Consider the following 15478-nt stretch of genomic DNA (forward strand, 5'->3'; position numbering starts at 1 on the left):
AGAGAAACCAAGTGGGGTTTTTTTTCATCCACGTTCACGCTCTTTGAAGAAAAGATGCTACACGATTGACCTATGATAGGCAGGTACTAATCACTTTATAAATATATAGTCATCTCATACTCTGATTATTCATATTAAGAACAATTACTGTAGATTAATATTTTGCCAACTGCATTCTCTGTCCACACTGTTTTGGAAAATAGCTTAAAAAGACGATTTACGTATGCTAAGATTTCATTTTTAAAAACAAAGTCATAATGAGCAGGTATTTCCACAGAACAATACATTAATCAAAGCAGGCAACAGTCCAAAAGCAGAATTACAGCGAGACAGCATCTCATTTTTTTTCAGGATGTAATGAGTCAGCAAATTAAGACATTTAAAAATTACATTCAACTCCACATAGTGATGGGAGACATAGTTCCAGGGACTGATGCTGACGTAGCAACATCATGTATGAACAATTCTGACATTAATTTGATACATAAATGTGGATTTAGAAAACGACTGTTCAGGAAAATTAGAAGACACCATTCTGACTTACAGCATCTTTTGCTATTCCCAAATACAAAGTAGTAAGTGATTGAATATGACTGTGACTCCAAAAGCTTTTATTCAATACCGATGCGAGCTTTAAAGAGCCCTCCTTTCTCCCCTGTCAACTTTTTGCCATGTTGTGCACTGAGCTTACAGTGTTTGTGCTATGTGAGTTAAGACTGAAAGACAACGGATAGATTTAGTATTTCCAGGGCTGCTAAAAACAGCTAAATAGCATTACAGCTGACTGTGAGATCATGCCCTATATATTACAGAGAAACTTTTGTCAAACAGGCATTACAGTGCAAATCAAAGATTCCCCATTTCTATTGTTTTTATACTTAAGTATTTTCATGAGTGGAAAAGACCAAGGAAACTACAATAAGTGCCTGACTTTATTACTTTAATCAACAATGCAAATATTCCAATCTTGATGCTTTACCAACAGTATGAAGTTAATGCTTTCCTAAACAAATAAATAACTGCAATAACCAAAATAAGAAAGCTCTGATTAAATAGATGGAACCCAAGACAGGAAACTTAAACAAAAAACAAAACAAACAAAAAAGTGGTGGATTTTTTTTTTAAATGTAATTGTAACAATGTCAAAACATTTAATAAAACACAGAAAAGTTGTATGGTATATTTAGAACACCTTTAACTGTCCTCAGCCTCAAGATTTATGTTATTTCCGAACTTTGCATAGAGCTGAACTTTCAGGTCAGATAACACCCTCTGAATTGATTCCACTCGGGATTCTAACACTTCAATTTCTTCTTGTAAACTTTTCTGAAAAAGAAAAAAAAAAATCAACTAGTTATGTAAAACAAACTGAGTCATGTTTGTCAGCAACGTATAAACAATAAAGAAGTACCTCTTTGCCAACTTTTTGCCAAGTCAGGCTGTAAGACTTATTACGGGGCCAAACAAAGGCTAGCATGACTTTGTATACTGAGATCCCAGTTACGGCTTACCGTGCATGCACATCCCCCTCCTCACATCATAAATCAAACGTGAACTTTAGAAAGTAAAAGGTTCAAAGGATGAACAGATCATCCCATTCCAACGCTCACTGCCCAGACAAACCTTTGCCTCCTCCAGCATCTCTTGTGTCTCTTCTTGGGAATGACTAATGAAGACATCTCCAATTTGGTAGGGTATCAGAAGTGAATCACCATCGTCAAGCATCATGATGTCATCACAAGCATCTTCCAAATTCTGAAGTTGTTTCTATTTATCAAGACGTAAGAAAGGTGGTCACTTTGTACTAGGTAAATTATTTCAATAGATACGTTGTCATGCTATCAGCCGAATAATGAACTCGGCGAGTCTTCATTTTGGGCAAAAATCCTACCTGCCAGCATGATATCAACATGTTTAATAGAACAGTTCCAGAGCTGTAATTTAGCATAAGTATTTAATTCAATGGACCTGTACCAGTAGAAATTTCTAGTCAATACTCATTATCTGTCACTAATAGGATAATTAATTGTCCAGACAAGGGGGAAACACTTCAGATTTAAATTTCACCAATATCTGATATGTTCTTACACAGAAATTCTTTTATTTAGCTAGATAACAGAAAAAAATAATAAATAAGATAGCAAATGTTAATTACTTTATTGCAAAAGTAGGATTGCTCAGAGTCCCAGCACCTTAAGCCATCAATGGAACATCAACATAAAAAGGCAACATTTTTACAATATACGTATCAGGCAAAGTCATTATAGAAAACATTTTGTGACAGTACTAGCATTTTTTAAAAACTCGGTAAAACTTCTTTGGAAATGCTATGACTGATGAAGGAAAGTGAATTAATACTAAAAAAGAAAATTAGAACCCTCTTCAGCCTAGCAAGAGAAAACCTCTGCGCTCATAATGACAATCTCTGTCAACACATCGAAAGAAGAACGTAACAAACAACTGCCTTACTGGTTCAAGAAAAAATAAATATGAACAATCTCAGGCAGGACATTTTAAGAACACTACAAACAGCCATTATATATAGACAATGCTTCATATATGACAACTAAGGAGTTCTAAGAACTGCATGCAGAAATATACTAGCGGCCTTTATTTCTCGTGACCTCTTTTTCCACTTTAACATTCTCCGGCTATTTTCAAAGTATAAGAAATTCCATATTAGAACCACAGCATTACTTACAGTAATCCACAGCCCATTTTCTGTGTTACAGCTGAAAATTAATTCAGAGCAACAACGAATAAGTGATATCTGAAGCAAATATACCTTTTTCACTTCTATTTCTTCTTTCAGCTCTGTGATCCTGCTGGTATTTCTTGCAAACTTGTTAATTTTCTGTTGATCTTCAAAAGTAACATTGACATCTTCTGCAGCCTGCAAGGAGAAGAGCTCAAAATGAAGACTTCACTTCTTACATTAACTTGACTCTCACTACAAAATTACTCTTACAAAGCTTCTGAAAAATAACTTTACAGCCGCTACGTTCTGCTTATACACTTGATTCCTTGAAACGCCTCCTCAAGGACATCAGCAATACCCACATTTAGCTGGGCAGAGGCCCTAGCAACATCCAATTAAAACACCAGCTATCCATGGCATCCTAATACCAAAGGTTGTTTTCTTGACAGCACTGACAGTTGAACCAGACACCTCTGCTCCAAGATCACTGCAGGGTACAGCGCAACATGTCGATGTAATCTGTCAGCAACACCATTTTATGCTAATTGGTCAGCCGGGATGTGCTACAGGAGATTTTAAACCCACTGAACCGTGCCTGAGGCAGACTCTCCCTGACTGACCTGCGGAGATGGCGGCAGGGGCTGCGGCAGGCGACCCGCTGCTGGACACGGGCTGGGTGTCCTCCACTTACAGACAGTTTGCGCGGCAAAAAGGGCTTTAGCCAGTTCACAACAAACTGCGCCAGCAGACTCCGTAGCGTCGGTGTAACCGCATCCGCACCTCCACGCCTGATGGCACGATGAGCCAAGATAACAACGCCAGGACCTTAACGCACCGACAAGCGACCGGGGTTTTTTCGGCAGGGCCTAACCCGGCGCGGGCCTGACCCGGCAGCGGCCTAGGGAAAGGGAATCCCCCCTCCGGCCCCGCACAGGGCTGCCGTCCGGGGGGCTGCGCGAACGGGGAGCAGGCGCTCAGGGAGGCACCTCCGGGGAGCCGGAGCGAGGGGTGGGAGGCGGCGGGAGACAGCGATGAGGCCGCGCCGCCCCAGCGCCGAGAGACGCCGGCCCCCAACGGCCGGAGGGCCCGGCCGGCCGGCCCGCCCGCCCGCCCCGGGAGGCGGCAGAGGAGCTGCCGCCTCCTCGGGGGGAGCCCACGGCGGAGGGAGAGGCCGGGAAGGGGAAAAAGCCCTCCGTGCCCTGCTGCCACACTCACCGCTTTCTTCATGGTGGCGGCCATGTTGGTAGGGCTGAACTATTCACCCTCCGCACAGAGGGGGAGCTGGGGGCACGGGAAAACGGGGAAAGACGAGGGAAAGCGCCCGGCGGCGGCGACCCTGCGCGGCTCGGGGCTCCTCCCTCTCCCCACCGCCCCCAGTCCGGCGGGTGCCCGGAGGCGCCACAGAGCACACCGTAAACCTCACCCCATCCCCGCAGCGCTTGGTACGTCCTGTTTAAAGGGGAAGAGACCCGACTCCGCCCCCCCCGCCGACCAAAAAGAGGGCTGTGGCTGCGGCCTGCCAGTGCTGCCGCCAGGTGGCGCCATGAGATGGGGCGTCGGCGCTGCGGGGCCTCGGGGCCTCGGCCCTCCCGCCCTCTCGGTGCTGACGCCGCAAGCCCGCGGGCGCCCGGTGAGGGCCCGGCTCGGTGCCGCAGCAGCGGCAGGGTGGGGTACCAGGCGCCTCCCGGGGGAGGACGGCCCCTGAGCGGGGAGCGGGGGGGCGGTCGGGCCGTGCCCAGCCTGAGGCCGGGGCCAGGGACTCCTGCGAGCTGTCCGCAGCCCTCACCAGCCAAACCAGCCGCCTTTCTGGAACCGGAGGTGGAAGAGGCCTTCAAGTTCAGATCGTTGCGGTGGGGCTTTTCAGGCAAAAATAAATACTTTTCTGAAAAGGCTGGTTGACAGCTTCTAAACAGAAACGGGGATAGCTGGCATTTACGCTGCATAATTGCCTCCACATGCTTAAGTTTATTTAGCTTCGCACAGCTACAAAGCAAAAAAAACAAACCAGGTCATCATAACATTTCACAACTGCGGGGGAGAGGCCTGGCATCGCGCGTTCCTGATGCTCAGCTGCAGTGGGTACAAGGCCCGTGATGCAAAACCCTGGGGCCTTGGTGGATGGGCACACCTGGATGTTAAGCGACACGAGGGCTCAAAAGTGACAGGATTTCTGAAGGTATTCGCACCGGTGGAGGCTGGCCCAGCCACCGCTGCTGGCAACAGTGGCTGAGACTCCTTGAGACTCTGTGATCGGCTCCTGATTGGGTCTGCCAAGACCTTGAAGAATGATCGGCATCTCCGGTACCCGTGAGCTTTCAAAAATCTTAATACACCTCAGCTACAAAGATTTCCAAGCGATACGCTGTTGTGCCAGTGTCAGGTGGGGATGGCAACAAGCCTGCAGTGTAAGATTCAGAAAGGTGTTTGAAAATATCTTCAGGTGTTTTGCTGTGATTCATCTTTCTGCTATGCCCTCCTGTGAGCTGCAGTTGAAAGTCATTAGAGTTAGACCCAAAGAAAGTACCTGGGTACGGAGGGTCCAGGGCCCTGGACGGTGCGCTTTTGAAGCGTCTGGCTTTGGAAGGGAATTTGGAAAGCTAGGTTAGAGTCTGCGGCTCACTGAGCAGTGTCTAGGGAGAATTTGGATCTCCAGAAGGAAAACCAGACAGTGCTGTGACCAAGGAGCTGTCTAGGGTCAGTACATTCAGTCCCAGGCAGCCAAAACTGCTGAACCTTTTCTCAGAGCTGCCGAGAATCGCCTCCACCAGTTTGGAGTCCAAAGATCAAAACCATTTCCTGAAGGCAAAATTTATAACCTTTCTTTGTCAAGCTGTACTTTAAAAAGCCTAATACCCTGATTGCACGCAATGGTCTTATTCTTCAAACTCTTATTCACGATATGGGAGGCTGATGTACACTTCCCTGCTGTCTGATGGCATCCAAATTCACGTTTCCTAACGTGAACGTTCAGGCGCTCCTAACGCCTGAACGATAAATAACTGTGCATGTTATCCAATGACTGTTTTAATGAAAAATATAGGAACAATCAGCGGAACAGAGTGATAGTGTTTGCTTTTGTTAGAACCCCTTGTTGCTGAGGGGGAATCCAGTCTTGCAGCTGCAGGAGAATCCTTGCTCATAGGATAGCTATACGATAGCTCATAAAAGTCCATTCCAAAGGGAATCCATGGAGAACAGTAGAAGACAACACCCAACAGAAGAATGGGTATATATTTCAAAAGTTTCCTATTAATTTCCTGCAATTAGGCCTTACTAGGAAGAGCTGAAATGTGGCATGCTCCATTCAAGTCTTAGCACATATACTAAGACCATTCTCTCTCAGCCTTGACTTTGTCCATCATAGATGGAAACAGTATAGCAGCCCTACTGCCTGCGAGAATGAAAAGTTTGGGTTCCTGCTTTATTACTTACGGAGATGGAGCTTACACCAATGGTGTTCAGCTTCATTTTGTAGTAGAGCTGGCTCAGGAGCTCTCTTTCAGTAACTGCTTTTTGCTGAATAAATGTAAGAAAGTCACAGCTACTTGTGGGAAAGATTGCAGCAGGTTTCTAGCTTAAAAATTAGTCGAGGGAAAAAAAATTAGAACTATCAAAATATTCTATAATGGATATTTACTGAATGAAAAAGTTCTGTTTTTTTCAGTTCAGAATGACTGCTCGTTTTAAAACTCCTGTTACAAATTAGTAGAAAAAACAATAGAAAAGAAAATATTTTGAGTGGCCCTCAGGCTGACTGTTACATTTTATTTTGGTGCATAATTTTGACTTGTTTCCCACTGAGGGAAAAAATTATTCACAAAAGTTCTCCCTGGAGAACTATGTTATTATTAACTTAGGTAAAAACATAATCCTAATTCTAAGTCTTTCTTTTTCTCAGAGAACAAACTCGCATCTCTCTGGCCATTCTCCTACTCTTCCCTAAGTCAGCTATCTTCTCTCTTCTTAAAGGTCCTACTATGAAAGGATATAGTCTAAACCATGGTTATTTCCGCGGGTTGATTAACTGAATAATACGTTAGGTCTGAGCCAATGTAATTTCCTTCAAGAGAAAAGGAGTGGATTTCGTAAGAATTTGATGACATGAAGGCTTTGAAAGTAAATCTTTTTCTCCCACATGCTCAGGCAAGATTTGCGGTGTGAGCATGTTGCCAAGAGTAACTTACTGTAGACCTTTCTTATGTAAATAAAAGTGAAAACAGTGCACGAGTGCAAACATCTACTCCACATTTAGTGGAGTAAGATAAACTCATTGAACTCAGTGACCTCATTTCTCTTTCAGTTGCATAAAAGGACTTGCTCTTTCTTGTACTGGTCCTTGTTGTTGTTGTGAGTGTGGTTAGCTTCACCTTGCAGTTCGGTGGGATCCCTTCCATGGTGTGTATAACCCCCACGCCCTTCATTGTACGTCTCCTTTGCGGTTCTTTTTCACATTTTCATTTCATGTTACTTGCTGTAGCCTTTTGCAATACAGCTCAGTGGGAAAGAGTCTTCCCATGCTCTTTGCTGCCTAAGTAAGTTGTTTTGAATTACCAAACTCTCTACCCTTTTCCCTGAAGTTACACAGAGCTCTTTCTCAGTCTTTGAGCATCTTGAAACACCCACACATCAACAATGTTTGTTAATACAAGATGCATTAGAAATGGAGAAAACTTAATGGAGACTTAAGTGGTTGGTTTATCTAGATTTAGCCTTTATGAAGTGGATCACTATTAGCAAAAGCCGCACAAAGTTGTACTATTTTAATTGTGCCAGTATACTAAAGGGGTACAGCTTCCGTATCATGTAGGCACAGAGCTAGCAGTAGCATGGCATTTCCGATATTAGACAACATGACTTATTGTGGCATGAAGGTCCTTATGTCAGAATGCCTATGTCTGGCCTTCTTGTACCAGCGTTGCGGGAGAATGGAGGTTGAAGAAAAAAAAATCCCCTTCTAAGGGTGTTCTTCTTTTCCAGAAAGACATGCCAGCTCTTAATGATACAAGTCTTAAGTATTTATAGGACAAATCCCCCTTAGTTTTTCATTCTTTTGTGGTCTGAGAAAAGGAAGGCAGATTTTCTCAGATTTCTAACTTTGTTCTTTCAAAGAAAGAAAATCCCTCCTGTTAGTCAAAAGCAACATCACCATTTCATCATTCAAGCCCTCCTCTATGTTCATATATATCCAGCATTAGAGTTATTAAATTGCATTAGGTCCTTTCTGCAAGTCATCCCAATAAACTTCACCCTCTGTGAAGGAAACTGCTCTTTTCCCTTGCTGTAGTGCTTTGCAGATAGTTCTGCAGCGTCAGCTGGAGCCATGAAGCCAAGGGGAGTTTCTGCTGGCTGTTTGTGTCTGAGATGGAAGCTGGAGATTCCCTTTTGCTGGGAAATCCCTTTATGGTTAAGCACAGTAGAAGACCTTACTCCACCTTTGTGGACAGTGCTTTATAATCCCGTAATTCTGGCCCAGCAGAACAGCTGTTGCCTCATGCTGGTTTTATTTAAAATAAAAGGTAAGAGCTATCTCTGCAACCCTGCCCTTCCTCACCGCTACTTGGCATCTCAATATCAACAGGGAATATACCAGAGTCCAAAATATTAGCCATGTATTCCTGTTACTCCACAATCCATCCTGTTCCACAAATGTTTCTAGTGGTGGAACATCTCTCAGTTTACCGGGAACTTTTTGTGGCCCATACTGGAAGTCTTTCTACAAGGCCTACAACTGCAGCATCAGTCTTGCTCTTTTTTGACTTTTGTCGTTCATCTTCAGTAAGAACTGCTGACAAACTACCTGGAATTAGGTCTTCAGTTACACCTGTACAGGTAGAAATAATTTCCTTTCTAAAAGCAGCGCTGTCAGTGCCAGTTTCAGAAGTCGGTATCTATTTCTTGAAAAATACACATAAGCAGGAGTAGAGTCCCGTTCCCTCCTTAACCATCGCCCTGCTGGATTCTTTCATCTTAAAGCATTACAAACTTATTTGCCACTGAATCTGGAGGCTGGTTCTAAACTCACAGCAGGTCTGTCAGTAACGTGCCCTGTCTGTAGTGTCACTCAGCCTTTCTTAGTCTGCACAAGTTTGTCTTTTTTCTTTTTTCCTTTTTTTTTTTTGGTGGGGGGAGAATCACAATGGAGTTTGGGAGAAGAGTTTTCCTCAGGGAGGTATCAGATGTGCTCATTTGATACTTTACCAAATAGAGCAATAAATATATTAAATGTTTCCCAAGGGCAGTAGTTGCATTCAATAGTCATACATCTGAGGAAACTAAACTCTTCTGTAGAGAGGTATGTGGCCAGACATTTGAACGGAAATAAACAGCAGGATTTCAGGCAAAGGCTTTATCTGATGAACTACTGATGCAGTCTGCTCTAATCCTTCCAAAAGCAATGAATAGGAGTAACCAGGATGTGGCCCAGAGGGTATTGAGTTCAGTGAAGCATAGCCCAAGTGCCTTTTGGCTGACTAATGGTAAAGGAAAATAGAGTTTTCATATTTTCTTATGGCTCTAATGAAGACAATAGAAGCAAAATGCACTCAGTTCACAGGAATTCACTACTTAAAGTTCAAACTCATCTCTTTGTGGTTTTACAGAAGTACTGCTGGATTAATAGTATCTTTTACATATCTATTACACCTTTCATCAGAAAATAATCTAAAGACCACAGACAAGGATTGTTTCACGCACACCCTCCCTGGGATGAAACACAGCAATGCTCCATGATAGTAAAGACCATCAGAAATCTCCTATTTATTTGCCATTTCTGGGAAATTTAGAGACCAGATGTTATTACCAAACTGTAGTCGTAGGCAAGATGATGATAATACTAATAACTAGCACTCCTCCTCTCTGAACACTTGCAAATGGTCATAGCCATGGTGTTGTATATGATTCAGAAGGCAATAGCTGCAAATGGCATAGAAGCTACTAACAGCTGGTTGGGGCTCTGAGTTCTGTACTGGCTCAGGGGGGAGACACCGCTTGCTTAGTCACTAACTTGACCTAAACCATCTTTCTCGTATATTGGCAAGAGTTCAAGATGCTAGCCTCACGAGAGCATCACCTATTATCTTGGTATTTCAGGGGATTTTAGAGGCCAGATATTAATATCTGTGAAACTCGTAATTCTAGAAATATAATACAGTATAATACAAAAATAACATGAAAGACTATATTCACACAATTATGCTTTTTGAGATTTTATAGCAACATGTCAGCGCAGGAGCAATAAGGTAAATATTTTTTATTATTATAAGATAAATGTAAGAAAAATGTGCAAGAAAAATATTGTTACTGTCTTTTCTTTGACAAACTGGCTAGTAACATCTCATAGAAATAGAGCTTTCGAGATCTTGGCAAGTAACAAGCATCTGTTTGCTTTCAAAAGACTTGGTATGAGGTCAGTTTTACCTCAGCAGAAACACATCCATCAGACTGAAAGTAATCTGTGCAAATGTTACAGGCTTAATCAACAAATCCAGTAAATTGCATGAGTTTGAGTCTGATTCAAGTGTTTGTATAACCAGCTTTAGCAAATTCTCTCAAGACTTCATATAACAGCTATTTTTCTAGGCAATTAAGACAGTCACACAACAACTAAAAGCTTCAGGTTCATAAATGTAGATCTTCATTTTAAATTTCAAGTGTTGTTTGAATTAAAGGGATACTCAACATCTCCTGCTTCTGAAAGCTTTCCTTGCTTTTGGCAAACAGGTTTTGTTCACTTACTTACATTGTAGAGTTATTAATACCACTAAAACTGAAAATAATTTAATAATTGTTCAGTACCGTAACACAAGTGCTACTTTGCGCATTAACTGCCTGTGAACAAGGCAACTGCACACGTAAAATGTCTTAGCAGAAGGTTAAAAGTATCATTGCATAATATAAAAATTAATAGACACGATTGCTCTTAAGTACACTGTTTCTGTAAGCAGAGCTAAAATCAAGATTAATTTCCCAATGGGGAAAAATCACCAAGAATTACTGTCTCAGAAAGCAGATAGCTGCATACATTCATTTTGGCAGAGATGCAAGTGTCAGGGGATTTTACAGCTGGAAACATAAATGCATAAATACCTACAGAATTTAGGTGCCTTTTGGATTTGGGATGCCTGAAGATCTACATTTTGCACTGTATAGAGATCTAACACTCCGTGTCTCCATGTGATAGGGCAAATTTTAACTGACTCCTTTGGCCTGAATCTTGGGCATAACTTGACCACCCAGATGCTTCTTTAGACTTTAGGTGGAATCTTTCACAGTCCCTCCTCGTGCTTCCCAGGACCCTCCTGCTCTCTATACCTTTAGGGTCAGTTAATGAAGACAGATGTCTAGATACTGCGTATTGACACAGGACTGTCTGCAGGTCTAACCTGAATTGGATGCAAGCTGGCCTGATTCTTAGATACATCATCTAAAGTCACTACCACCCACCACAAAAAATAAAGGAGTTTAATGGTAATTTATGGAATCTATATCATTATAGTCTTTTGTTGATACTGCTAAACTAAAACTGCTAAACTGGGTTATGGACATCTGGGAGAAACAAGGCTGAGAAAAGCAACAGGGCTTGTCCTTTACTAGCTTAGTGTGAAGGTATCCACCCACAATTATTGCTCAATCACAAAATCATGATTCCAGTAGGTACTTCTGGGCCATCCTGAGGGCTTCAGTTCACTCTGAATTCCCTCAATTTTCCCCTGGAAGTGTTGAAGACTAGTAAAGAGAAACCAGGACTTCCAGTATCACCTTCCACGGCACAATATCCACTAGTGAAATTCCTACCTCCTGAACGTGAACCATATGCTTTGAAAAATGAAATGTCCTGACAGATTCCTAAATGCTCCTGCTTTTTAAACTAAATGTGCTTTCCACAGTGCTGTGTGGAAGGTGAAGAAAGCTTCTAGACTTCTGTCAGTTCTGTCCAGAGAAAAATTCAGCCTGGGACAGCAACTCATTCTCGCAGCATCCTAATGCACAAATCCTTTGCTACAACAACTCCCTTCCCTGCTCAAGGAGGAGACAATTGCTGAAAGAGACGAGAAACTGAAAAAGCCCAGAGAGTGGTTCTAGTTATCAGAAGAAAAGGGAAGAGCCAGTCAAGTCCCGAGTATCTCCAAGCTGACTGTCAGAACATCTTGTCGTGGACCTCAATTTCTTGGTCTATGCTCACCACTTTCTCCCTGACTTACCTCCCTGTAAGCTTAACCTGTCTAGAAAATGAAGTATGCGCGGAGCATTGCTTTTTTCATGTATAGCAGATAATAAATATTTATTCACAGAAAAGATGATTCTTTTTTTTTTTTTAAGTAAACATTAACTATGCTTAATTTAAGTCAAGAAACCTCTTAATTTTCTTGAACCGTGTACTTACTTAATTAGAGACTCCTTCAGTAGTTGAATGTCGCAATGTTTATTGCAGAGGTAGCTATCTCAAACAGGTCATGGCCAGCTAGAAGATTCCCTGGCTGGTGGAGTTTGAGCTGTTCATCTACCTTTCTGTTTTTCTAGATCCCTCTCTAAGGATTACCTTGGTCTCAGTTTGCTCAGCAGACCTTTATTTCCACACTGCTACTGTCATCTTGTAGGAGTGTAATCATCTAGGATGCAGTGAGATCGGAAGAGTTCAGTGTTAAAAAACTAATGTTTGAGTAAAAATACAATAAAGATTTCCTTTGTTTTCATTTTACAGTGAGTGTCTATATAACAACTTTGAGGTCTCAATTTTTGAATACATTTCAGTTTCTCTTCTGTAGAATGGGAATTACTGTACTTTCCCATTTCCTAAGCTGAAGCTAAATTCATCAATATTTACAAAACTCTAAGATCCTCAGCTGGAAAGAGACATAGAATTAAAAGTGTATAAACAAACACGAGCAAAAACCTGGAATAACAACTTTGTGTTTTGACACTAGAGTTTACAAGTTGCATTCAGTTTGTCTTCCCCAGCATTGTGAAATATCTTGCCTGTGACAGAGATTCTCCCTGTGTAGTCTACCCATTTTCCTATGGCACTTTTACATCGTCGCATTTTAGAAAACGCAGGAGACTTCACGAGTACTTTAGGGCCAAAATAGTAACAAAGTTTTTTCCAACAAGGAGAACGAGTAGAGGTCAGGAGACAGGAATTGTGTAGTATGTCACAAAACAAACCTGGAATTACAGGTATTAAGAAAGAAAATCCACTACCAATCTAAAGCTCTTTCCCACTGAGGAGTTACATTGGTAATATTTAGTGTATTTGAAATGCGCTATATGAAAAGCAGTCAGTTCAGTTCGCATGAGCTCAATGCTTTTGATATGTTTTACAATACATTGGAAGTTCAGCTGTTGTGTTTCAATGAGATTTCCAAGCACACCTCAGTCTCTTAAATCCTGGTGAGGAGTTCTTAGCTCGGTGGGATTTCCAAGCTTTATTTAAAGAATGTGTTACTATTGTTTCCCAAGAGGTAGGACTAGCAATTACTTCGGCTTAGGAAGCAGCTCTAAAACTTGGACTTCAGGTACTGATTAAATATTTTAGTGATGAAGAAGATATGCTGCAATACAGCCTTTCTGTAGCTCTACAACAGTCCCCATCAGATCTACAGAAGCACCACACTGGCAGCCCATTTTTCAAGGAACATTCTCTCCTGACATCTGAGACTGCAGAAATCAAACCACATTTTTTTCTGTAGCAAAAAAGAAGCATAGAAGAATATGTATCATAAGCTGTTCAGTTTTGATCTTTAGATATTTCCTGGTCTTTGACCTAAAAATACTCCTTGCCATAGTATAGAAGTGAAGAGGGCTTTTCACTCACAGTTGTCATTAGCTGTTACGATTATTAGAAAATATTGGGAAGTCTTGTGGATAGACATCTGTGGGACAACGGTGACATCTTCACTGTTACAGGTGCCTCAGTAGAGTGATACTCCTGTGAGGATATGCCCCCAAAATTCAGTTCAAGAACCCTGTAACTACTGTCATTTTAAGATAACCCTTGATATGTTCTAAAGGTCACAAGAAAAGATTTTGCTGAAAATTAAAGGCTTGTTTTTGAGACGTCTTGAAAAGGGAGGGGAGGAAAGAGTGAAGGCTGAAAATGCCCTTAGAACTGCACTTTACCAGAAATCGAGGCAATCATTAGCTCTCTCAGCTCCAGGCCTAGCTGAGCTACAAATATACTAGCTTCCCTGCCAGAGAGTTACATCACTACCACGGAAGTTAAATAAAACCTTTTCCATTCTGTAATTTAAAAACAGCTTAATAGAGAAGATTTCGTATTAACAGGGTGGTTTCTTTCCCATAGCAGCGACGAACATGGAAAAACTGACCTGTGCCCAGTTTAGTCTTGACTCGCCTATTCCAGACTCTTCTAAAGAGATCGTTTCACAGGCACTAAGCTGTGAACTTCAAATGAGTTCATTTTGACTCCTTAAGTAGGCAGGTGTCCACAGAGCACACAAGTTGTCTCTTCTTGTCTGGTTTCTGAGAAGAATTTACCGTTGAACGAAGCCCGAACTGCGCTCAGTCTACAAGGACAGCAAGATGTGTTTTCAGTAGAACTGGTTCAAAGAAAACAAATCACAAGAATATCAACTTCTTAACGTGTTTCCCTAAAAAAAAAATTGCAAACCTTTGAACCAGCTTTAATTTTAAAGCCCGTCTAGAAAGTGTTCTGATCTTGTGGCCCACGTAGTATGATCCCATAGAAGAAAACCACTGAAATAGGGGGGCAGGATTGGGAAGGACGTACAAAAATCACAGAAAGAGTCTGCAGTGAGATGTCGTGCTTTTGTACATTTTTCTCTGTATTGATCACCGCTACCTTGGTCTTTTTATTGTTATTAATTTGACTTTGAGACATGTGCCTTTATGGGTCTCAGGTTCCGTGTCAGACCCATCTTCTGATTATTCCTCTGCTTGTCCCTTCTCGAACACACCCATCTATCTGCACATGCTGCATCTTACTGTCAGACACTGAAATAAAGGGGATTAAGAGCTGAGTCAGAAAACGCAGCTTGGGAAAGATGAAAAAAGGTAGCGTGGGGTGGAAGAAAATCAAGTCCTCATTGTAGCATACCTGTCTTTCCTGGAAATCCTCTGGTTTACGGGTAACTTTTTGTCTTGCAGCAAGATCCACAGCCTCTCTGACTTCTCTTGCAAGGAGAGGACAGAGACCTGAGTACCCAGATGACCTGAGCTGCTTTATCTGTGCTAGCACCTCTCCTGCCTTCACTTAGCATGAGAACCTTTGGCTCTCTCTGAGGGTTACTGTGCACTTTCTGATTAAAAGACTCATGGCAGTAACTGATTTTTGTCAGAATTTAATGGCTGCCAACACTAACAGTGAAGGGAATTTTGCCTTCTCAGACGGTGCCCTTTTCATAAATAGGTGGTTAGTCAGCCAGATAGGGTAAGAGCAGTCCACCCACCAAAAACTTGTTATTCCTCAGCTCCCTGCATTTTTTATTCCGTCATTTCAAAGTGCAAATTCTGAAGGAAGACTGAACTACTCAGCCACCTCTGCATTGTGGTATGACCACCACAGCCCCCCACCCCCCCACCCCCCGCTTCATGCGGATGCACCCTGGCCGCCTCACCCCCCTAAAAAGCGGAATTAAAAAAAAAAAAAAAAAAAATAGAAATTGCTTTATGAGGCCGTCGGCACGAACGCCAGGCAGCTTCACCAGGGAGCGGGTGCCGCTACCTGCCGCGCTGGCCGCCGCCTGCTCCCGCTCGTCCCCGGGGGTCCGGAGCCGCGGCAGCCCCCGGGAAGCTCCGCGGGCG

The 15478-nt window shown here is 42.4% G+C and overlaps 1 protein-coding gene across 1 annotated transcript; it reads right to left on the reverse strand.

Moving 5' to 3' along the window:
* Positions 1 to 337: 337 nt before the first annotated feature.
* PFDN4 (prefoldin subunit 4) lies at positions 338 to 4002 on the reverse strand. The gene is made up of 4 exons (XM_076352426.1): positions 3914 to 4002; positions 2786 to 2893; positions 1624 to 1767; positions 338 to 1326 (listed from the first exon to the last, which is right to left on the reverse strand). The coding sequence occupies exons 1-4, from the start codon at positions 3935 to 3937 to the stop codon at positions 1195 to 1197; spliced, it is 408 nt and encodes a 135-aa protein (XP_076208541.1). The 5' UTR covers positions 3938 to 4002; the 3' UTR covers positions 338 to 1194.
* Positions 4003 to 15478: the final 11476 nt, after the last annotated feature.

This window comes from Aptenodytes patagonicus, chromosome 14 (genome assembly GCF_965638725.1).
Source record: "Aptenodytes patagonicus chromosome 14, bAptPat1.pri.cur, whole genome shotgun sequence".
In the NCBI taxonomy this organism is placed as follows: Eukaryota; Metazoa; Chordata; class Aves; order Sphenisciformes; family Spheniscidae; genus Aptenodytes; species Aptenodytes patagonicus.